The sequence below is a fragment of the Ciconia boyciana genome, chromosome 1 (genome assembly GCF_034638445.1).
Source record: "Ciconia boyciana chromosome 1, ASM3463844v1, whole genome shotgun sequence".
Lineage (NCBI taxonomy): Eukaryota > Metazoa > Chordata > Aves > Ciconiiformes > Ciconiidae > Ciconia > Ciconia boyciana.
In genome coordinates, this window is record NC_132934.1 from 163,031,414 (window position 1) to 163,056,940 (window position 25,527).

The following is a 25,527-nucleotide window of genomic DNA, read 5'->3' on the forward strand; positions in this document are numbered from 1 at the left end:
TGAGCATGGTTTATGCACTGCAAGTGGGGACACAAGCCCTGCTACCAATTTTTAAACCATATTTTTTCTTTTAATATCATGTCAAAATGCTAAAGTGCAGAGGATGTTTATATAGTCACTATCTTTCTTTAGCATTAACAAGAACATTAAGAATTCACTTTCCCTTCTGCACAGATTCATGCACAGACACGTGAAATGAAATGTGATCTATCTTTTAGCTGAAAGAGCAGTGTTGATGTATTTTCTCCTTAGATTCATCTTCCAGAGGCTGATAATACAAACCTTCTGTATATTGGAAAAAAACCCCTAGTCTTTATTGAGCAGAGGCTAAAACATCAAATGGAAGGAAGTGGATTTTCATCCAAATTTACAAGGGGGAATTGCCATTGAATAAAACTTGTGCAGCCTCTGGAATGAACTATTTTTGTTGGAGACTAGCAATCCTTCTGGGTACCTGATGATACCACGACAATGAGTATAATTAGAAGTATGATTAGAACTATCTATCAATATATTTTATAGACCACAATCTCCTTTGTGCGCATTAGATTCATAGAGCCTAACTCCAAAGCCCAGCATTATGGTTACATTTAGACATCTACAAATTGAATGTCTGAGCTAATCATCCAGATTATCTTCATACTCAGTGGGGAGAAATGGGTAATTCAGAGGGTAATTCAGATTCTTGTCATCTCCAAATGAGTATCTTAAGCAAGGTCTGGACGTGCCTAATTCTCTCCATCAGTTAATAAAGGAATGAGGTGATAGGTCAGACTTTGATAGCAACATTAGAAACATGAAAAGCTAGGGCAAATAAATCCCACTTCATCTTAGTCTGGTTTGGTATGGCACAGACGTACAAACTTTGGCCTACACATCCTGCTTTTCTTTACCCTAAGAGCTAAGCTCAGGAATCACATAATTTCTCAATGTACAACAACCGAAGATCCATGACTATGCCATTTCTTCATCTTACTGTATGCAGACAAGTCTAGTAATCAGGAGTGGATTCTGCCTACATGTTTTGTATCCCCCATCTCTGTAACAGGGATACTGTTCATACCCCTAAGACATTCCTGGAAATGAGATGATGACCCTCAGTGGGTCTTCACACCCATCAGGTAAAGGAAGTTCCACCAGTACTAACAAGTACATTTTTAGAAGATAAGCAGGCACTGTGTTCAATGAGACAGGAAACACATCACTATTCAGGCATGGCAGACACTGCATGGTAATCAAGACTGCATTTTTTTGGACAACTAATTAAGGTAGAGAGCTGTCTTTCCTGTTACCGTTGGAAGATGGTCTTTCCTTGCTCTTACTAAGCAGAGTCCGAACAGCAGGCAGACCCATTCCACCTGAAGACAGAGGCAACCACTGTAATAAAGCTCTTTCTTAGTAACCGCCTCACGCACATTAGGAATGCAATGCATCAGATACCACAGCGTGCAGAACCATTCAGCTGGGGTACGGAATAATATTGCTGTTTTTAAAAACAGGACTCTGGCAGGTCTCTCAGGAGGGTTCTGACAGCCACCATCATTCATCTGCCTTTGCCACCTGAAACTGCTATTAACCATGAGGGAAAAAGTGATCGCACAGACTTAAACTTACTTAGATGTTGCTGTGACACAGAAACTGAGAATAAACAAAACCTGACACTAAGAAAACACCTATTTTTGGAGAACCAAGCAAATCCTAAATCTGACACCAAATGACCACGACAAATGTTGCAAAACATATTTATTCATTGTGCGTATTGTATCCAGACAGCTAATATGAAACAGGACTCTGTTTAAGCACACAAAACCTAAAACTGGAGGAGCTGTACGCCTTATGTTTTACAGGAGTTATCTGCTGATTAACATGACAGAGGGTGAAATGGCACGTCCGACAGCACAGCATCGAAGGGTTGCGGGGGGAGTAGCCTGTGGAAAGTCAGTGGGCTTCTAAAACACCTGCATGAGCCTGTCATCCTCACTCTTAAGAGCATGACCAATACCTCCTGAGCTATGAAGTCTTTTACAGGCTCATTGTTTGTATCTTTCCCTATGGCCTCTGTAAGCAGAAAGTGTTTGAAAAAATTCATCTCAGTATTTTAAACCCTCTAAGATTTATACCTACTGGATTTTATTCTAGGACCTCTTGAGAAGTAAAATGTTGAGAATAAACATCCTATCTCAGGAAAATTGTGCTATCACTGCATATATTTAACATTTCTAGACTCTGGACTAAATGGATTCTAACAAAGCTGAAACATAAACTCCACTTTCAGGAGTGCCCCGGAGGATTCCCTGGGCAATTCAGATCAGTGTCTTCATAGTACACTGTCCTGTTAATTTTAGTCTTTTATAGCTAAAATGCAAAGCAGATTCATTTTGTTTGAATCATATTTTCTACTTCATGTAGTTTTGGAGCACTGGGAAGGAATTGTTCACAACAGGTTTGTTAGGTTACTATTGCATTTTTTTATTGTAACAAAAATCATTACACAATGGAATAATTAAAAAAAATTAAAATATGACTGAATGGACACTTAAAATGCATCCCACTTTATTCCTAAAAAAAAAGTTTCAGGGTCTTCTGCTCATGGAAATTGAGAATTTATTTACTTTTAAGGAAAGCAGGAGGAAAGATAAAAGGATATTTTCCTACAAAGTGTGACACAATATATTCCCCTCCCCAGGGTAAAGAGCATGAGAGGTTTTCTTTTTCAGACTGGGTGCACGCTCATCCACTTATCTATGCAGCCACTATACCATACTTGAATGTAAATCACTCGCAAAATGCCACGGCCAATTTCTCAGTTGCCTATCTCCATAGTATGCATGTGCATTATGTATTATATGGTTAATAGTGCATCAGCTCCCTTGTGGAAAATCAAGAAAGCTTCCACGTCCTCCTGAAAGAAAATGTGGAATTATTTTATACACGTCCAGCCAGGTCAGGCTGCAGTATGTTCTCGGGAGAAATTCCAGCTGAATTAAGGCAGCACTGTGCTGTACGGTGATGCGGTGGATACAGAGGTATTTGAGGCAGCTCAAACGCAGGAGGTAGTACGGCTATATCAGCATGGTGCTCTCTGTAGACTAATTAGTCCTGCTAAGAAGCAGGATATAATAGTCCAAGCTAAATGCTTTGAGGTACTTCACAAGTGAGGGGATGCATATCTGTGTAGTGCTGTGTTCCTGCCTTCCCCTTGGGCTGTGCTGAACCCTGCCGAGGAGGCCTTCTGTCCGAAACCGGGGACCTCTAACATTCACAAAAACTTACGAAGCTGGAAAGCATAAGGGAATCTACTTTATCAAGCTCCCCCAGAGAATCTCAGTGACTTGCCTGAGATCGGACAGCAAGACAGGGGCAATTCTAGGGAGAGAGCCCAGGAAGGCCTGGGAGCTTGTTTCCATTGCTCCAGTGCTATCTCAAGGCACAGGACTCAGCGCTGAATGCCACCGCAGTGTCTGCATTGCTGCACGTGCATATGCAGGGTCTGAGACCGTGGGGACGCTTACGCCAGCTTTTAGCTCACTGAGGGACTACATATACTCCTTTCTGGGTGTGAGGCATCATCCTTGAAGTGGGAGAAAAATATTGGAAGGAGCCAGCAGCTCTGGACACTGGGCAGAATTAAATCAGCCAGAATGCAAAATTACAGAAAGAACTGCTAGCATTTTAGCCTACAAGACACACACAAAGTAAAGATGGTGAAGATGAAACTTAAAGGAGTGTTTTGCCCAGCATTGTACAGAGACAAATGGGAATGAAGGTGAAGAATAAGAATACCAAAGCTTACACCATGTTGCATTGTCCTCCAGATAGTCCTCTGAGAAGCAAGAGGGAAACAGATTCAGGGAACAGAAAAACAAAACAAAACAAAACAAAATAAACCACAGGTTATACCAAACAGGCAACCACAGAGAAGATAACGTGTATTTATAAGCAGTTGATTTTAAATGAGAAATCTTAGATCATGCTCTACAGAAGCAGCTGAGCTCAGTGGTTAAAATTATTTAGTTTCTGACAGTATTTATCTTGCTGAACTTCAGGTGTAATTGCTAGATGCCTAGCCTAAGGTTGTTACTTTTTGGCACTTTCTAGTAGAGGGATAGGGAATGATTTCTCTGAGCTGTTTAAACGTATACTTTAAGATGAGATGAATCATGCTTTAGAAATATTTGATCTCAATTCAGTTGCCTAAACCTATCTTTAGACAACTGAACAAAGACCTTTATTTCTCTCTGTTCACAGTAAAAACTACAGTCATCTAGACTCCAGATCTAGATAGCTGTTTATAGGTATTTACACTATGGATCTCTATATTGAATCAGAAAAGTCCTCACTTTTGCTTCTGTTACAGTCAGTAGAGAAATAGGATGGAATCCAGTTACCTAAATATGGGCATAGAAAGTGAATTTAGTAGCTCTGAGGTATTCTATCTCACTTCCATCCAGGTATCCTGTAACTTTGCTTTCTCATTTGGACATCTTGAAGACCATAGGCATCTCAAATAGCATTAGGTGACTATGTTTATGTAGCTGAATTCCACCCAGAGGGACCTGCAGAGAAAAGCTGAGGCTCAGTTCTGTTCTCACACTTGGATGCCCAATAGTAGGCATCCTCTAGGGTGTCCTACCCAGCCTTCAGCTGCCAGTCCAGGAGGGCATGGGCATCCCAAAGGATTGTCCTATCTGCCAGCTCAATTAGATGTCTTAGATACTCCGAGGCATCTCAGTGTTGCATATCTGCATGTGGATATCTAGCTGAGCCTTTCATTTCCCAGTGTATGAGAGGTGTCTGTGACAGATGGGGTGAATCACTCTCCAAAGATGTGTGTCTCTCTCCATTGACTTCAGAAAGAGTCTGACTTTTAGGCCCTGTGCTGTGACGACGTGATTGAATTGCTTGAGCATAGGTATCTTGAATTGCTTGAGATGCTGCAGCATATTCTACCCAGTTCCCCACACCTCTCCAGAATTATATTGGTCTCCTCTAGTCCTGTGCCATATCTGCCAGTCCCATGTTTCAGATACTCTGGGGTGTCTCAGATGGTGCTTTACATCTATGCTTAGACAACTCTCTCAAGCTCTGTGTAACTTCCTAAATACATTTGATGCATTTTAAACCAGCTATACCACTGCTTTTGGGGGATATTTAATTTTTTTTTCATATTTCTCACAATTTATTTTGATCTATTTCTTGTTTATTAGGCCTTACTGATTATAGCTATGACAATAACACAGGGAAACTGCTCTCCCTCTCGGAATGGAATAGCTGGATTAATCACACAAGTTCAGGCAAAGATGAAGGAGCTGTTTCTCAGAAGGGTTCAGGACCCAGTGGTTTCAGTGTAGGCTTCTTATGAAGGCTGCTTTGTGCAACATATCTGATAAAATATGCTCACCTGAATTAAGCTTATAAATATGAGCAGATTATGGGAGATATGAGCAGGAGTAAAAAAATTGGTTCAGATATGCTACTTTTGTATAAGATTGAGATGCAGAGGAAATATTTTCTAAACTTGGTCTCTTCTGAGGACATGCTGTCAAAGACAGATGAAAGCAGAATTGTTTGTCACTTCTTTTGAGGTTTACATAGCTGCATGTTTGGACTTTGTGATGACAGTTTAAAGTTAAGTGGTCTGACAGTGTTTTATGAATACAAACTCCAGAACAGACTTCTAAAAGCACTAATGTAAGACTGAACAGTCAGCTGACTCACAAGGAAAGATTTGTTTCTTATATCTATAATAATAAAAAGGGGCTTTAACTGTTTGACACTACTATCAAAATACTAATATTGCTGTATGTTTTTATTAAGCAAGCAAATGATCAATGTGCAGACTGGAAAACTGCTGTGAGTGGGATTCTCCTTACGTCCTTTTGCATTGCAAAGGTTAGGAGGATCTAACTGAAGCTGGTCCTCCAGGCTCTGTCTATAGTTAATGAAGAGAGATACATGATTCAGGGAATGATTCAGGACATTAAATGCTAAGGATCCAATGTAGGCAGGTTGAATGGTGTTCCTGCGAGGCAGGAGTGCAACATTTATATCCTTCTGGATAAAATTACCCAAGTTGGTGTGAGCTGCAGGCAGTGACCTTTCCCAAGTGCTGCTAAGGGATTACAGCTCTGAAACAAGGCCTTCTGCTCTAATCCACATAAACAGCCTTTTCTTGCTCTGTCTGAAGTCAGCGGCCATCTCTAACTTGAGGGATTGTTGGTCTCAACCCAAAAGGAGATAACACATGCATCACTGCCATTTGTAGATGGATTTGATACCAACACTCATTGTTAACAGGTGATGAATAGTTATTGTTTTAAATATCACCAGCAAGAAAAACAAGTAGGTGTTTGGCTTGAACACTTTTTAAAATGACAGCAGCAATGCTAAGCTCTTTGTTTTTCTGAAATAATGCAGAAACAAACCTAGCTAAATTGTATGGAGACAAGTTCCCTTTTGAAAATCTACAAGTTATTATGAGTTAAAAAGGATTATCTGCATTGTCAATTTTCATTAGTTACAGCCTTTAAAGGCCGGCAGCATATGACACATCTCTGCTTTATTCAGGATGCTGCTCAGTATTTTGGAAGCTTGTAGTTTAAAAAAGATATTAATGTGTTTAGAAGTATTCTCCTTATGCAAATACAGAAAGTCTCTGAAACCTATCTTTTTCATTGCACAAATGCTTGAACTGTCCTTACAACATAAGAGTAATCCAAGCTGAACTGTGCTACCAGCCCTCCTTTGTATGCGTTTCCTCCCACTTCCTCTGTTTGCAACCTTTAGCTTTGTCTGGAGCATGGCTGAAACCTACAGGCTTTGGTGACCCTTCACTTTACCTTGGCCAGTTCTAGATCAAGATCCAGGCCTCTGCACTGAGCAGTACACAAGGACTGGTTCTCTGAATCTAAAGTGAAAGAGTAAAATTAAGAACCTGTCAAAAATGGATTGAGCATTACCAGCCAGATTTTTAGCCTGAGGTGCTAACCTGGGTTGTGAATCTGCTGTGGTAGAAAGACCTAAGTCTACAATGGAGGTAAACATCTTTTCTGCTTCTCCTTTTAGGATAACCAGGCTACACTATTTCCAGAAGAGCAGAGAACTAACAAACATTGTAATCCCAGGTCCTGACTAGAAATGCCATGGTATTTTTTTAGTTGAATTGCAATGAATGTTGACAGAGTACAGTATATAGATAGAATACAGCATATATAGAGGCGACTGGAAAGACTTGGTACTGTGGAAAACTCCTGTGATCGTCAAAGGAATTTGCTGAATGATGGTGTCAAGGAGATACCCAGGTCCTTATCTGAATTAGTATATTTGGGTTCCTGCTTAGTGATTTAAGCTGCGTGTCGGAGAGACTTTTAGACGTTTTAGGCTTGTGATCAGAACCATAGCAAGACATTTTGGTACCCTAGTGCAGCCAGAACCTGCCTGGTACCCAGTGGGAGTGCAGCTCACTGCAACCTCATACCCCCGACTAACGGTGGCTGTTTCCAGCTGGGCACTCCTCTCCCCTCACTCTTGCTACAGCCCTGAGCACGAGTCTCTTCAGCAAGACGACCAATGCTATGCAAGTGTTCAGCAATAAGCTCGGCAAGTGGAGGGTATGAGATACAGTCTGTTTTGATTCAGATGCTTTACAACTCTTTAATTTTGCTCATTGGCTTTACCTCGAGATGATTGCTGAGACAGTGTTAACAGCTATAATAATTAGTCCACTATAAATCTATAGATGTATAAATAGCAAGAACATCGAAGTCTGAAATGTGAATCCAATGACTGGTAGTAAAGAAAATAATCTTATGTTACAGTCTTGTTTTCAAAATGATTGCATAAATAAAGTAAGATTAATGATCACTGAAGTTTTAGCTGATAAAAGTCAATTTTTGAGACGGATGGAAATAAAGCAGTGGTAATTTTATAATTAAGTAAGGAAGTGGAACAAATCAATGTGCCTTTGCGAGTGTGTATGTTAAAGAACTAGCTGCTAAAAATTGCTTTAATACATAAAAAAAATTTTTAATAAAATTAAAAAAAAAATATTGCTATAAATCACTTTTCAAAGAGAATTTATACTGCAAAGTACCTGTTGTGACTCATCTGTTTTTTGGCATGCAGGACAGAGCTTATTCTCTTATAACATTTCTAACACATAAAAACTGAGTCATATTATTCTCCTACAATGAAATTCTGTACCATTTCCAATGGAAAAAAAAAGATTTACTGAATGTTGGAACAGCTGGCATAGAAACTGTGTAAAGTGATTATGAAATTATTAAAAAAAAATTGTCAAGAGATTATCACTCTTGTACTATATTACCAAGCCATTTCTACTAATTCAAAAATGGAATATATTTTGCCTTACCAGCCTATCCAAACTTGTGCCAGCAGCAGTTGTAGGTCGCTCCTCTGGGTTATATGGTCTAAACCGAGTATTGAAGTTTTCAGGGACAGAACGGGAAGATCTCAGGGCAGGTGCTGGTTTAGGTTGGCCACATCCTTGGAAAACCTGAAAAAGACATTGTAGGTTATATGACAATCACAGAAAAAGGGAAGCTAGTATTTTACAGCCTCTTTATCCTCTCTTTCATATATTTGAAACCAGCTTTGATTGAAATTTTGATAATAGTGAATTGAGCACTTGCCCTGCATTAAAACTCAGATTAATAATTAAGCATTATTAATTACTCAGAGAAGATATAAAAACATATAGGGACCTTAAAAAACCCTTAATTTAGGAATCTGATTATTCTAAAAAGTTAACATCTGAAAGCATTTTAATTGCTATCTTTCCAGGAAGAGAAATGAGCTAAAGGAAGTCCTTTGTGGCAGGACTTAGTTGATAATTGTTTTAGTTTTTGTTAAAATGTGGTATTTACCCAGAATCACAGCTCTTTCATAATCCCTACCCACAGCTCTTCCTACCTGGTAATTTTGTTTGTAGTCTCAGAGAAAAGGTCAATGATGAAATAGTCTTATAACCGGATTACTTTCTTATTCCCTAGCAAGTCTCTCCCTAGAAGAGCGGTGAGGCATATTGAGTGGGCAATAGTGAGAATTATTTTCTGCTAGTGTATTTGTTTTCTAGGTATAAAAATAATGTTTAGGGTTATGAAATTTTTCATATACTTCCATTTGGAAAAAAGTTTCAGTAGCATATATCTTGTGGATACTAAAGGACACAGAGGACACTTTTTGACTACTGGATATCAAGTATATATCCCAGAGGAAATCTCACAGAAGTTGCTCAGCTGAAAGGAAATAGAATATTCACAGAGTTAAATTTTTCAAGTGCTTTGATGAAGTAGGATCCTAGTGTTTGCCTTCATACCAACTTTTTCAGTTCTGGAATCATCTTTCTTTTTTGTGACCATTGTATTTTGGCTGTTTCAACATTTTGCCTTCATTCAGAAGAAAAAAAATTAAATGTCAGAATTTCTTGTAAGATGTATTTTACAAAACCCTAATGCCAGACACAAACTATCTGTCTGAATGAGTTTTGTGGAGGTGAAAACTCTTATGCAGGTGCTGTGTTTTGTTTGCAGGACCAGATTACTCCTTTTTGTGTGGCAGCTATGTTGTGAGCCAGTGATCAAAAAGACTCATGTTTCACTTTTAGACTTTTAGATTTTCTGCCTTGAGTAGTTCTCTCTGAAGTAGCCATGGATGTTGTGACTTTTGTTGCTTTCAGGATACATTACAATTGGCTCATAGTTAGGTTTCCCGATACTATTTCCCGATATAATTTAGAGGCCCTAAATGATTCAAAATCTGCTGAAAGAAACTGATTCATACTAAATTTATGTCCAGCCATCAGGTCTGTTTTGGCTCAAAGTCCAGCAAGTCAGCTGTTGTATGGCCATTGGGATTTTTAATTTATGAGTGGAATACTGCTTGGTCTGGTTTGAGAATATCTGTAAGATTTTTTTAATAGTTTCTAGCCTCCCTAGGCATGAGGACTATTGGACAACAAATTCATTTAATCAAACAGGAAAGATGATATTAGCTTGTAAAGTTCTCAGTTTTTCAGCAGGAAAGAATCTTATTTTTCCTCTGTGAAGAAAATTTGACTAAGATTAATGTTCAGGATTTATACATGATTGTGTATGATACTGTACATTTTAAAGGGCCAAATATGTATGTTGGGGGCATCAGTTATGCTTACAAAATTTTACTCATATTTCTTCTGACTGAAGATAAATTACGTACAGAAAACATAACCGTTTATTTAGGTATCTATGAAATCCCATTTAGTCAATTAAGCAATCAGGTATTTGCTTACAAAGACAAGTGACAATTATCCAAAACATGCAACTTGACTCTCAGGGGAAAGGAAAGTGAGGATACTGAATCTTCTCCTTAAATTTCACAGTGTGTGACTCTTAGGCTACTTGTATGACCATGTGGAGTAACTGCAAGTCTACAAAATTTATATTTCATTTTTCTTATGACATACTGAAAAAAACCCAACATCGACTTTGTGGCATTTAGCTTCATACAAATAGTTGTAGCAAGCAGTTTTATATGAACAAATTTACATACAGCCAGACAATAATAGAGATGAAAATTAGATAGCAATTTTTACATCACAGAAGAAGAAATAATTTACTTTTTAAATGACCTGGCAGAAATGCAGTAAAGGTGCAATATTCAGTAACTGAATTCTGAGTTAAAAAGAGACATTTTCTAATTTGCGTCCAGGTATTAACTGACAGAACAGAAAATGTAAAGATGACACCTGAAATTAACAAATGCTTCCCAAGAAGCAGCACATGAAATACTGTCTTCACAATGCTACTCAGAGATACTGAGCAATTTCTGGAAAAATATTCAGGTGTTTCATTACGCATGCTGTGAATTGGCAGCATAAATCCACTCTCTTTAAAAAATTGCATTTGATATATAATTGGTGTAGTCCGTTTCATCTGAATTTAGACAAGGGATTCCATTTGAAATTAAGAAACCTAAATTTAGGTGTGTACATGTAGCTGTCTATATTTAAGCTAAACATCTAAGCCCCCATTTTAGACAGTGGAGATCAAAAGCTCCCTTCAGTTGCTCTCACATCAGCATCTATGGTAGTTTGTGATGTCCTGGGATATCTAAGACATCTGTTAGGACTGTCTTAGCACAAGACCATTCCCCACTGAACTGCAGCTAAAGCTCAAATGGGGTATCCTAGGATGTCACAAAGAGCACCAGATGTCTATGGTCAGGAATATGAACCAAGCCATGAGATCAGGTCAACAGAGCCAGTGAAGAATTACATCTATCGAGCTGACTAAATGGAGGTATCTACTTCAGGACTAGGAAGTAGATACTGTAAAAAAAAGAGTCCTTTTTCCAGGAGAACTCGAGGTTTTGAATCCCAGCAGATAGTTTGTTCTCTATGAAGCCTTGAGTCATACTGTTATTTAGACATGTGCTAGTGCTCAGTGTTTTGTGTTGAGTGTCTCTATATGACTCTGCTCCATTGACTCTCTCATCTTCAGATAGCATAGCATTGATTTTTTCCTGAAATGCCATTATATTTTTCCTGCACAGGGCTCTGGAAAGAACATAGATAAATGAAGAGGTTTTGTTAATATGAAACTCGGGGGCTATTTTAAGAAGAACCTGGGATGTACTTTTATGAAGATTTCCTCCTTATAAATAATGCATAGGTAGTCTGCTATGTCATGGAGCTCATTCATCCTTTTAGTTGAAGTAATTGCCAAAAAGGAACATATATCTATGGGTTAAAATGGCACATCCATCAGCTCAGATAAAAGTAGATTTAAGACTTACTAAGGGGAGACTCAGTTATGGGATAGCCTTTATGAAAGTGGAAAAATCTTGGCATGGCAGCCAAATGACATTTATAGCAACCAAACATATCTGTATAGAATCAGACTGTTTAAAATGCAGAAAATAGTCCAGTATGTTGTGTTTTGAGTAGCAATGAAGACAAAATTGTGCTGATGCAACCAGATTAGGAATTGTCTCAATTTTGAAGAAAAATGGATGTTATAACATCTTTTCTGCTGTTTTTTGAGTTTTCCTCCACTTCTTGTGAACGAGCAATCTCTACAGATGTTAACTACTAAACATTCATATTGTTAAAATGGAACAGATGTAGGATTTAATCTTTGACTTGAAGCAGGAATCAAAAGTAATGGTACTGACAGCCTTATGGGAAGATTGTGAAGGCTCCCAAAACACTTTTGTTTTGGCCGGGATTGAAATGAGCATTTATGTGTTATGACTCTGAATATGACTCCCTGAATTACCTCAGGGAGAATGAGAATAAGAATAAGGTAAATGTATGCTATGACTAAATCTTGGATATGAACGGAGCCGTGGGAAACAATATACAGAATATGAAACTTTTACCTGAGAAATAATCAAGCTGTTGCTGAGTACTGAGTTTGGCACTATAATGTTCAAATACCAAAGAGGCATCACTGGCGAATAACAAACAGATTTCAATAATGAAGATAACGTGTCTCAGACACTATCAGGAGAAACGCAAGGTAAATCTATTGCAGCCTGACTTCTACCAGAGGCAACCTTCAGGGAACACCACTGAAGTCTGGGTAGACCCAGGTTGCAAAGCCTACTGTTAAAAAGTGCCGATGTCTTGGGAGGCATCTCAGACAGCCCAGACTGATTGTTTTTGCACTCCGTGTGGTTTGGTTTGCAGAAGGTACTCTGTCAGAATGGCTGTGGGTGTTAGATGATGAAGCTATGGAAGTTGGTTTTGATGATCTTCAGTCCTTGCCTCTTTTTGGAGAAACTCAAGGGAAGGGAAACTCAGGTCTGATTCAGAGCATGTACATTCCTCTAGCAGAAAGGACTTGGGGTGTGACTTTCTAGACCATTACTCCTTTTTGAAAAGCATCTCCAGATATTGCAGCTGTCAGGGATGTGACTTTCCCTGAGGCAAAATAAGGACCTTGTGTGGTTGTTGTTCAGGGACATGACAGCCACACAAGGTGAGCAGCGTATGAAGCCTAGAGATTTGTGGTTAGACTTTCTAGACAGCCAGTGCTGAATACAGACTGCAGAGAAATGTCAAGAAAACAGAGAAAGATTCCAGCCTCAGGATGCGTTGGAGGATCTTAACATAATACTAGTACCTAGTTAATGTGAACTGTGCTAAAAGAATCAACCACAATCAGCACCCAATCAAGAAAAGTTAATGGCCTAGGAACAGAGATGCTCCATTTTATGCAGTGACAGGTACTGGCATATGGCTGAGTCTGTATGTCCTTGGTTGGAAGTACAAAGATAGAAGGGGTACATGTGGCACCTCTATAATTCTTTGTCTCGATATTGATGTGCACCCATCAAGACTGGAGACAGAGGGTTTGTGTCTTCTAAGGAAATGAAAGCCAAGGCGTGAACTCAAGCAATAAGCCCTGACTGTCTGCATTGATTGTTAACTCACTGGATTTTTCTTGGACTGTTCCAACTTGCCCTTGGCAGAATGAAACAGTTCCAGAGAAGGTAGCTCTCAGCAGTATAGAAATGAATCAGGCTGTGACATTTGGCCTCAAGATCAGGCACTGGTCCTTGTCCCCCTTTTATTTATTAGTATGACTGTAACCATGAAGACTATTTCTCAGAAGAATAGTGCTGAATAGGAGGTGCATATTTATAGGAAAAAGATATTGGACAAAACCTTCAGTACTACATCAAGTGAAGAATGGAGGGACAAACCATAAAAATGGAGACTTAGGAAGCTCATGATTTATTTTTCTGCTGATGTCTAAAACTGAAGACTTCATCATTCACATAAAAGCATGCATTCTTACTTATTTTCATACACTTATTATGTTGGAAAATGTACACTGTTGCTCACTTAATTTTGCCTCCATATGCACAGTAATGTACAGTCAATGTGTTATGTCGAACATACTTCTATTTTTCTCAAATAAATTTCAATATATAATTGCAGTTGGTATAATACAAAACATTATTTTGTGATACAAAGACAAATTGATAGTGCAATTTAATGCAAGTGACTTTTGGAATAGGGCAATTTTATATAAATATTTGAAACAGGAGAGGGTTGGATTTTGGATTAAATGAACTCTGGGTCTTCTGCCTGCAAAGAGGATGAGATTAGTGAGAGGTCCTTCAGGAAGAAACTGTTTGTTTTCATTTGATCCACTCCTTTTAAAAAAGGAACAACATTACACAAAATGGCCCCAAATTCTACTAAATACAGCATACACCTCCTCCCAGACATCAACCAGATTTTTAGGTTAGAAAAGCTGCATGTCAGTGGTGAAGAATAATCTATGTGCATGTGGGTGTTGCAGGCATAACATTATTAGAGCATCATCATTTTCCCATTCTAAAAATGCACTGACTGACTTGTGGAAAAATAGCTGTGATTCCTAGTCACCACATTTTCAGTGGGTACAGTCAAATGCAAGAAACAAAATTGTTTGAAGAAAGAGAAAATAGCGTGATTTCGGCACCCTGTCTGAAGCTTTCTGAGAGGTGTCTCAGAATAATTGACAAGCGTGGCTTTTCTCCTACATAAGGTTTGCTATTGCAATCCATGCACCCCATTACATCTGGCTAGGTATCTGTCATTTTCACTGAAGCTCTAAGTGGTCAGTATGTATAAGGGGGAAAAATTAGACGACAGATGTCTGATTCGAAGTCTGCTCATATATCATCTCTACAGATCTGACATGACATAGGAGAACACAGCACTAAACCCAAAGTCTGCCTTCTTATACTTTTCTTTAAGAATAAAGCATTTCCATGTGTTAGGACCTGAAAAAAGATGGATATAACCTAGGAAAACAAGGAAATCACTTTTCAGGAGAATAACGGTCTACACAGAAATTTACAAAGGCCCCTCAAGGATAGACAGCTCTGTTATATATGAAAATATAATAAAATAAATTTCACTGGTAAAATTTTGTTTCTGTTTCTCAATATTTTAAAAAATATTGGCTAAAATTTCTCTTAGAAGAAAAACTTTACATTGCAAATGGAATTGCTGTGATTTATCAAACTTTACAGCAAATAAAATATTTCTGAGGGACAGTAGAAATGATCTGCTCTGCTACAAACGAGTAGTGAGATGAGCTTGTGCCAAGGTGATGTCATTTGACTCTGGCAGGGGATGCAGCTTCCTGACCAACAAAAAACTGTGAGAACTGAGCAAGTAAATAAGAAAATGAAATACACCTGAGCCTTGGGTGAGTTTTCAGTGAAAATATTTTTTGTTTCTTTTTTTGAGTTATGGGCTGATTTTGCTGAAGCCAGCCTTTAATTCCAAAATATTTGAGAGAATTTGGCTGTTAAATGCCTTGATCACTGCTGCCAGAACAAAGTCTCATCGCGCAGGATGTAGACTGCTTTTAAAATCCGAGTAACTTCATGTAGGTTGAAAGTAAAAAGCATCTTGAAGGAAATCCTTAGCAACCTGCAGCACTGGGACCATAAAAAGCATCTAATTTTGGGTTGGCAGGAAGAATATTAACCTCAGCCTCCTGCCTTTTGTCCCCACATTTTTCCCAGCTACGACAGCTTCCTTCCAAGCAATGGAAATTCACTAGTTTGGATGGCAGTCTAGCCAGCACCTGACTGACTATTGGGAGATCAATAGGAGGTATAAACTCCTAATGCAGAGAACCTGGCAACCTGTTGACTCTAGATTTTGAACTGCAGTGCACTGATAAATATTAAGGAAAAGCCATTAATTGTTGACTATTGTCTCAACAGCACCTGCTACTGAATTTGAAGGATCTTATTAACATGAGGTTCAGAGGTGGTGGTGATCTGTATATACACACACACACACACTAAAAATGGAAAGGAGGAAGCTGGTATCATTAACTCTGTTTATCTTTGTGTCAGAATCCAGACAAAACTCTATCAAACTGAGGTCTGGTAATCAGAAACTGTCCAATGTAATGATATTTCCCTTGAGTGGCTATTAAAGGAGGTTAAATGGAACATTTTGTGTATTCATCTCAAACACATTGTACTTCAGTCTGACCCAAACAAATCAAAATATGTTTGGAAGTTAATGTGGAGAATCACAGATGAGACATGAGCAGAAGTTACCAAACGTACTCTGCAGGATACTGCTTACGGAGTTACCACTAATTTTCAGCACTCTCTGTTTTCCTTAACTGTCTCAACAGCTATAATTTGGAGTTTACTAAAGGTACTACAAGTACTTTTCTCCCTGCCACTCCCTTTGGAAAACTTCGAGCTTGTTTAACTAGATGAAGGATTCAAACGCTGTCTGGTGAACTGTTGAACGAGCAAAAGCAGTTTCTAGTGGTCTGGACAATCTTTCTTAAAGTCTGGACAGAAAAATAGTGGAGATGTTTTTCCCCCTGCTTGTGACATTCAGCAACAGAGAAGGCGCGACTCACACAGTACCTTTGCCGACACCTGCATGCTGTTTTCTTGCATGTTCATGATGGCTTCAGAAATCTTGACATCAATAGGATCCATGACTGATTCAATGTTGAATGGTCCCTCTAATCTCTCCGCTACCAGAAGCATAGCATCTGTTAAAACACAAAGCAGCCATTCCCTTAAAGAAGGGATACCTTTGGGTGCCTCAGGCAGACCAGCGTTGCCAGCCGGAGGCGTGGGTACCAAGCGCTCCCAAGCAGGAGCCCGTGGGGATGTGTGGCAGCAGGACCATGAAGCCTGCAGGGCAGCTTCCCAGCTGTCAAAATTATCTTCCCCTACCACTGCCATCACAGAAAGAGGAATAAAAGTAATAATAGTTGCCATAGAATTATCGAGCTTGGGGTAAAATTATTTTACACAGCATCCCACCACTCAAAGCAGCCAGTGCTCTGGAGTGTACTTATGTAGTCTCCTTCCCGAGAAAAAGCAGGATGATAGAAATTAATCCCTGGGGTATGTTCTTAGAGTTTGTGTGAGATGATGAAAACTTTGATATGATATATCAGGGTGTTATAATTAAAGCAGCTGTTCTTTCTGACCTTAATGATCTCATTTTCTTGCAATATGAACAGCAGATGAATATTGGATTTCTGCCATAGCATATAGGTATAAACCATGTTTGCCTTGCTACATTTTCAAAACATGGTTGAAAGTCTTATGCAGAAAAATATATTCTTTGTATGTTTTGGATTTTAAAAACAATTGTTTGCTTAATTTACATTAAAGCCCCTCTCCAAAATAATTTTATCTATTTGTTTTCATTAACAAGTAAAACCCAAGCAACTGAACAGAAATTAATAACAGTAAAAAAGGTTTTGCCATACATCACATGTTTGTCTATACACAGACACAGATTCATCCCAATTTCTCTGGCAATAGCCATGCGATAAGCTGGATTTATACAATACCTTTGAAAATCATATTTGGTCCTTGTCTCGTATGTTAGGATTTAAAATTTTCAGCATCTAATTAGCTTTCAACAGATGCCACTTGCAATTTTAACATGATAAACAAAAATCTTCACATGCTCTCTTCTTTATCCCTCAGACTTAGGCTTCAAAAGGTGTTAACCAGACTTCCTTCCGAAACAGACCCCACGCATGCTTTGCTGTTGTAAGCACCTGTCCCACGGCAGCAGTGGAGAAGGCATGGAGCACCCTGTAGCCCTGATGACAGTGTTAGCTCCACACTTGGCTGGGGAGTCCTGGGGCTTCTTTCTAGCCTGCATGGCCATCTTCTCCCTCCCCACAGAAGCATATGTGCATGGATGTATGGGAAGAAGAGGCTGGTGTCTCACCCTAGCAGTTGAGACAGACTCCCATGCACAGCCTGACCTAAGGGCTACAATATGTTGTTTATACGGAGTCAATGCATGCCTAAAAATCCCACTGAAACTGAAATTACTTGGCATGTGGTACCTAAGCACTTTTGCAAATTTGGGTCTAATATCTCACAGTACTTTTAGGCTGGAAAGAGTGTAATGCCAGTTATTTGGAGTGGGGTGTGTAGCACTTGTTGCTAACTGTGAGAAATGGTGAGATTATAGGAATTTGGTTTCAAACAGAGGTGTTATTTTGGCTGTACATTATTTTAAAATTCTTTAGTTTAAACGCTTTCCAGTGGGAAACTCGGTGAAAACAGCTCTGATCGAGTGTCTAGCTCTGATAGAGGAAACAAAACAGTTTTTGTACACACAAATGTACACACACACATATACACATGCACACACATACACTTAAAGATCCTTGCAATAAGTTAGCAATTTTTCCACATGCAAATAGAATTTGTGTGTAGACTAGTATAAAGGCTTTTCTTCCTCACACGTTCGGAATGCCTGTATAAAACATGTATGCCATAGCACTTTGTGAGCAATGTGGTCAGCCTAAATCCCAGCTGCCACAACCAGTACTGGGCATTGTTAGGGCACAGGTTTTGGTGGCTGGATTTTGGTGGTTTAGTTCAGGATTAGGGTTAAGACTAGGGTTAATGCATAAAACAGTCACAAGGTGGGGGTTTTTTTTTGGTAGGAGTAGCCCACAGCTTAAGTTAAGGACAGTTGCCTCTTTGTACGAGCACACTTTATTTTGGGAACTAGCAGGTTGGACAAGTCTAGTGCTAAGCTGAAATACCTATTTCAGATAAGAGACTGTGTTGAAATAGAGTACAGTAAACAGGTAATTTCTGGAGACCCTTCATGAGAATGGGTGGTGGCTTGAGTCTACTTGCTGTTTCTTCTGATGGCGTGGGGCACTAGTTCTGAATTAAATCTTGAAGTGGAATCTCAGCTACGTGGCAGAAGAGAAAAGTGCATCATCCTTAACTGAACAAGAACCAGAGCTTTAACTGTAAGAACAGGCTTTCTTCAAGCAAAGTGCCTTCAACTTCAAAATTAATAGTTCTAGGAGATGCAAACTAAAGATCTGTTCCTGGCTTAGACAGTTTGTACCTTTAGAAAAAAACATCCTTTAGTTCATCAGCTTCTATTTTCTGAACCTTAACCCTATCCATAGACTTAGTCTTTCCTTAGTTTTTGTACTGTAAGTGGGCAAATGCTGAGAAATGTGGGTAATTCCTGGCTGCCAAAGGTCTCTGAGCTTTTTGCTTTGTTGAGCTTCCTTGGTTGATATAGTATGGTATAGGTCTGATGGTAGGTTCAAGAGCTTGGGTTCAAGTTAAGGTTAGAGTCAAGTTTATGTTTCAATCACATGGGCTGTAGCTTTATGCTAAAAAAAAGGGAAAGAAAAGAAAAAAAAAGAATAGAGAGCAAAATCAAGCAGCAGATCCCAGATTGTCCATATTCTTTAATTGCTATCTCCTTCTTTGGCTTGGAATGACTCTGGACCACTCCAGGCAGCTATTCACAACACAAATCTGCGGAGAAGCTAGCCTGAAGCAGTGAGGCTGTGAGCCAACAGTATCACTTGACACTGGAGCCCTGCAATCTTTTATTTAGTTAGCACTATAAGGATATGGCTAGGGACCAAGGGGTTAAGGGAGAAGTTTAATTTGAAATATCCACACCTTTACTGATGACAGGTACATCTTTATATCAGCAGTCTGTATTTTTGTTTCGGAGCTAGAATGTGGGACAGGACTAGTGTTAAACTAGAGGCCTATACAGTGACATAAGTGAAGAGGCAGAGTCTGAGTGAGAAATGGATTAATCATCATGTTGGGATGAGAGAGGCTTGAAGGGCTAAGGTAAACCAGGTTCCTCCTGCAACATTATTTCTGAGGCTGACACAAGTTGTGCTTCCAGTTAAGGCTCATTTTAGGGCTCAGCTCAGACTAGTCTTGGGCAATTGCACAGTTCAGATGAGCTCTTGCACAAATGGAAAAATAATGTTGTTGGAGGACTCATTTTATCTTCTTCAGTTTCAGCAGGGGAGTGGGGCCATGGCTGATTTAGCAGTGACTGGACTGCTGGGTTACTCCTGTCTCGTTCTTGCAGGAGTACAAGCTCAGTCGAGCAAAAGAGGATGAGCAAGTGCCACTTCTATGAACTCCAAAATGATTTTCTTAGCCTGTCTCACTGACCTCTTCCTTTTACCCTTTCCCTAACCATTGTGTTGTCCCTAATATTAAGTCAAACCCATCCAGGTGATATCTGACAGCCCTAGACTGAGAGAAGCCTTGAGGAGCAAGGCAGTCATATTATTGCGAGTGTGCAGGCCCCTTGGGAACATAATCACTACTGTAGTTAACTAGCTGCTATCTACTGATTTTTTAGTTAGCCCTCAGATTAAAATTCAGACTGAATCTCCTATCCTTAACATTGATCTCTAGGAAAAAAAACCCCACAGTGTCTTAAGGTGAATTCCTCTCTTGGAAAATATTTCCTCAGCTCATTAGGTTGCATCCACTTCTTTGCCAGCCCTAACCCTCACTGCAGTGCTAAACCTTATTATTCACTCGCACAGTTTTGTAAGGACACATACAATATACACACACCAGCTATCCTATGCAATTGAATGAAATAAAAGCTGTTAGGCTGAATATAGTGAAAATCAGATGAAATTTAGTGATCTGACATTTATGACAGGACAGTCGAAATGATGTAATGGTGCTTCCCAGACTGTAGCTCTTCAAATCTATAATCATGTAACAAAAAACACAACACTGTTGTCCCAACTCTTTTTTTTCTCCTAAAAATGTTATGAATATTATTACAGGAGAAGCTGGAAAGCTTTCAAAATGAAGTTAAGAAAATCTATATGCTTTAGTCCTGAAATCTTAATTCTCAAGAACAGACCTTTGAACTCAAAGAAAGCCTAATTCAGTTCAGTGGGACTCTGTGTGGGTTTAATAATTTCTCAATTAGCTCAAATAGTAGATATTGGGAGCTTAATTATTTTGTGCTATAAAAATCTGAAAACTGAATGATTAATTGACTACCTGTTTTTATGTTGTTAATACACTTGGACTGTATTGTTCAATTACATTTGTTCTTTATTTTTACCTCTTTTACATTTTTCAAAATCTGCTTTGCTTAGGCTAAGTACATGTCTTCCCTCTCCATATACTACAGCACTTGGCAAAAAGCTGGCATCTAGCTGCCAGGTGAGTGGACCAGCAGCTCAGTTTAGGTAAGTCATTCTTGCGTTGCGGGTTTGTTAGCGACTCGGAAACAATAAACATGACTAATTGCTCACTTGAGGACATGGGCTTGCGAAACAGTCCTGAGAAAGTGCAGAGCATATGGCACACTAGATTCGCGGTCAGTGCCACTGCTCTCGACCTCTCCTGCTAGATGTGTGTTGCTCAAAATAGGAGTGGAGACCTTCCTGATGCGCTAAAAAAACCAAGTCTACTGGAGTCCCAGGGTGTAGTTGCAGGGGCCCCAAAATGTCTCTGCTGGCTGAGCACAGCAGCTCTGTTTAACTGCTTTATATTCCCTTGTCCACACCAAGAAATACCATAGATATTTGACAGTGGCTCTTAGAAGGACATTGTTTCATTTTAAGCAATATATAAGAAAGAGATCCTGCAGAAATTTTTGGTTTACTTCATGGATTTTTTTTTTTTTTAAGTTTTATAGGTGCCATTTTAAGGCCATGTTTTGTGCCATGCGGACAAAGCTGATCACCATGATAGAAGTGATTTATTGTATAACTTAAAAATTCAAAAGGCCATTTGTGAATTTCAAGATGCAATGATGTTTTGTGAACCCTGATCATCTCCAGGCAAAATAATGGATAGACTAATAATATAAATAGACAAGAATCTGCCTCTGTTTCCTAGGAACTGCATCAAGTCACTGCCTTTTTGACTTATCTTGATACTGAAAGTGATGTCTTCCTGTTTATGTTGCATTTCCTTCAGGGCAGGTTTCCAGAAAGCTTCCTAGTAAATCCCAGGTTGAAACAAAATGAGCAGGGGCAAGGACACTGATTTATGAGACATCTGACAAGTGAAAAAACCCCCAAACTAGACTAGTCGCTAACAAACCATGAAGTTCCTGTAAAAACAATTAGTGCCTCCTTTTTCTTGCCACCTTTCTATCATCAAGAAAATGTAAAGAGGTTCTGATAGGGAAGACTCAGGGAGCTGATAGGGAAGACTCAGGGAGCTGATAAGGGAAGGCATTTTTTGAGTCTGTGTTAGTTTGGCTGTAACATCATTTTTTCCTTTCATGCACACTTTGTTGTTCTTCTACTTTTAAATTATCAGTGAGATTCCAGCAGTGGCTGAGTTTTCCCCAGGGAAATTCAGAAAAGCATCTGTGGATGAAGTCTCTAAAAACATTGTTTCTTCAGGGAGACAAAGAATGGTAAAATACTAAATTGCATGTCCTTCACAAAATCTTAAGGTATATTTTGTTTTGGGAAAAAAGGGAGGAAGATCTTATTTTAAAATTCCTATCAGGAGGTTTCTATTTTTTCTAGTCCCATATATGTGCTCTAACACTTATTTAAGAGGAACTGTGAAGTGCTTGTTTACATACTTGCTTGTGAAAGAATGTAAGGATAAATTTTTATTTGGGAAGCTTCAAAGGATTAGTCTATGGACAAGTCCATGTACTGCAGAAGAAGAGAAGATGAATCAGTTGTAAACAGACTGAGCAACTTATTGTAGTTCACTATGACCTTGAGAGTGGCAATGACTGTTTTGGAAAAGGATATAACTGTTAATATGCTGGGCTGCAAAGCAGTGCTCATTTGATAGCTTCCCAACCTTCTGACCAAGGGCAAGGGGAGACGGGAGTTTGGGCTGTATTTACTATGTCATGTAGGCAAAACTCAGTGAGTTTTCCATCATGACACTAAATATAAATAGTGGTCCTAAAATCTTTAGAGTGTTAGATGGTAAATTAATGAAACAAAATAAAAATTGAAAAGTGAAATATGGGTACATATTGACTTTTCAGAAATATAATAACAGTGGAAATACATCCCTGTAATACTCTGCCAAAACTTTTACTGCTAGATTATGATTTACTAAAAAAATTCAGGAAGAGGAAAGTAAAACTCCACCTCACGTTTAATGAGGTGCTAAGAACTCTTTTCTCAGGAAATCAGAGTAAGGCATGGCAGTGATGCCAAAACTGCTGTTTTTCTTAGGGTCCACAGTCCCCTTTTCACATTATTATTCATGTGAGAACACTGTACAGTTCTGTTCTGATGAGTCTTAATTGACAGATTTCCTCTCTGACTATCATTAAGCTCCACATATGTATTGGCATAATAATATTATAATTCTCTAATTATTGCTCTTTTTTTTTGTGGGGGGAAAGTAGTTTTCTTAAAACTCATGTTAGCACCTGTGTAAAAGGAGTCTTAATATTCCTTATTTGGATACTCAGTTATCAATATCCAGTTAAGCTTATCTGTTAAGGTATGCAGGCAAATGACTAGTCCTTGCCTCAGGTTTAGGTAAGTGAGCAAAACATGAGGAACTGATTGACATGGCGTGAGATTTTCCTGGAGGTAACAAGTAACAGAGTAGGCAGCTGAACAAAAGTCGCAGCACCATGAAGAATGACAGGATTTCACAGACGGTTAGCAAAACAGGGAGTAAAGGGGAAAAAGTACCTGGGGTGGGTTGTTCACATGGGAGAAAACAAGGGCAAAGAAAGAGATAGATTAAGGTGAGCTGGAGAACAAGCATGGGAAAGTGGGGAGAAGAGGACATCTGAAAGAGGCCATCCATGTGGAGGCACTGCTGGTCAGCAAACTTGGCTGCCTGATCCCTGCAGTCTGCTCTATATTCTTATTAAACTCTATTCCTAACCATTTTCTGGTTGAGAATAATAGTGTGGGTGTGCAGCGTATTCTCTGTGTGTGTGTGAACAATGTCCTGCTAGCAAACTTCAAGCTGGACTACCTGGTGAGTATGAGGAGACCAGCAGCTGGAAAGACCTAAGGTCTAAGCGGGATACTTGGTGGACCGTCTTGGTCTGGGTGCAGAGTCTGGATGGTCTTGATGTCCAGGCTATGGTTCAAGGCAGCTGGTTCAAGATGTGTGTGCGTGTGTGAATAAAGGGGTCTGCATTCCCTTAGTGAGCTGCCACAGCGGCCAGAATCCCATCCTGATCTGTACGGCGGAGCTGTTTTCTGAGAAAACATTGGTAATATGCAAGGCCAAAGTCGGACCCTATACAAACTTCAGATCAGTCTTAAATGCTTTCTAAAGCTTAATAACACTTCATGGCAGGGATCTGTTCACCCTCTCAGCCCTTCTGAGCTGATTGTTTCTGTAGCTCTTGCTAGAGCATGGAGTTCTTCAAAGGAGTAGTGAAGAAGAATGCAGTCCTGAAGGTGCTTACCCTTACACAGTACAGCCAAGATGTGGGAGATTCATTTCAATTTTTTTGCCTGCTGTGAGGAGGCTCAAAATTTTACCTGCTGGAAAAACACCCTCCACCTCTGCTTTCTTATGTGCCTGATAGCTCTCCTTTCAAAGCTGTTTCTATGGAATACTTAGCTATTCACCTGGACAGAAAGAATAGTCTCTATCTTAGCATTTAAGACACACAGTTATGAAGGAGTGAATCCAGTTTTCTGGCTTATGCTTGTAGGGCTGATGTCCAAAGGCTGATGTAATGAAAAGCACATCATAAGTTCTTGCAGGAGGGACTGGAACCCAGAATAGTCCCTGCCAGGTTAATTACCAATTAATTAAAAAGGCAAACTTTAAAAATGTGTGTAGATAATCAGATCTAGTTATTTATTATCTATGTAATCAGATCTAGTTATTTATTATCTACGTTTAATTTCAGTTATAAGAATTTGCAGATTTAAGTTTTATAATGTGTTTTTTTGATATTTCTGATCAGCTATGTAGCCATGTTGATTGATGACAATATCACTTACTTTTCTCTCAAAAAAAGAAAAAAAGAATTGTCAACAGTATGAATAAGCAAAAGTTTTCCATACCCAGTTCTGTAATAACGGAGAATTTTTTATCACTCCTGCTGGGTTTGCCTCTAACTGTCTCTTTTATGTAGAGCAGCTCAAGAAATCAGTTTAATATCATGTACAATATATGTATGAAAAAGTTATTGAAACACAGTTGTCATCTTATTGCAGCAGATAGCAACAACATGGATTTTGTAGGGTGAACTGCAGGTTCACTAGATTTTTTTGAGCATTTCACATAGCATACATTTTTCTTCTATGTATTGAAAAAATGACCATATTAAAATGATTTTGCTTCTTTGTCTTTCTGTAACTTTGAGCAATTCTAAATAATTTAGTGCACTGTTATTAGATATATCTTATTTTTGTTCACGTATGCAAAAATAAAGTAGCGAAGACTAGACAAAATGTTAATCCTTGTCTACTATTATTATTCTTCCAGTTCCCTACAGGAGCTGAATGCAAGATGTTCTTCTAAACTGGACTTTTAGCAAATGTTATTGCCAAATGTTGTTGAGGATTCTGTCTGAATATTTGACATGAATCAATTAATAAAATGCAATACATTTATAAAATCTTTGTCTTGTTGCTTTTTCCATATGCCAAGAGATGTTTAAATAGTCTCATCATCAGTCACAGAAAATGTTGTTAGTAAATAAAATAACCCTCATTGCTGTATGCCTGTATGCCACCTGCTATAGTCAGTTTTTAAAATTTATATTAACAT

General features: G+C 38.9%; 1 protein-coding gene across 1 annotated transcript in view; it reads right to left on the reverse strand.

Annotated features, from left to right (window-relative positions):
• The window catches only part of GPC6 (glypican 6), a 786,710-nt gene that overhangs the window by 53,753 nt on the left and 707,430 nt on the right, over positions 1-25,527 (reverse strand). The window contains exons 5-7 of the mRNA XM_072854005.1: positions 16,405-16,535; positions 8,372-8,515; positions 3,794-3,823 (exon numbers count right to left, since the gene is read on the reverse strand). Of these exons, the coding sequence (XP_072710106.1) occupies positions 3,794-3,823; positions 8,372-8,515; positions 16,405-16,535 (305 nt within the window). The remainder of the gene's footprint in view (positions 1-3,793; positions 3,824-8,371; positions 8,516-16,404; positions 16,536-25,527) is intronic.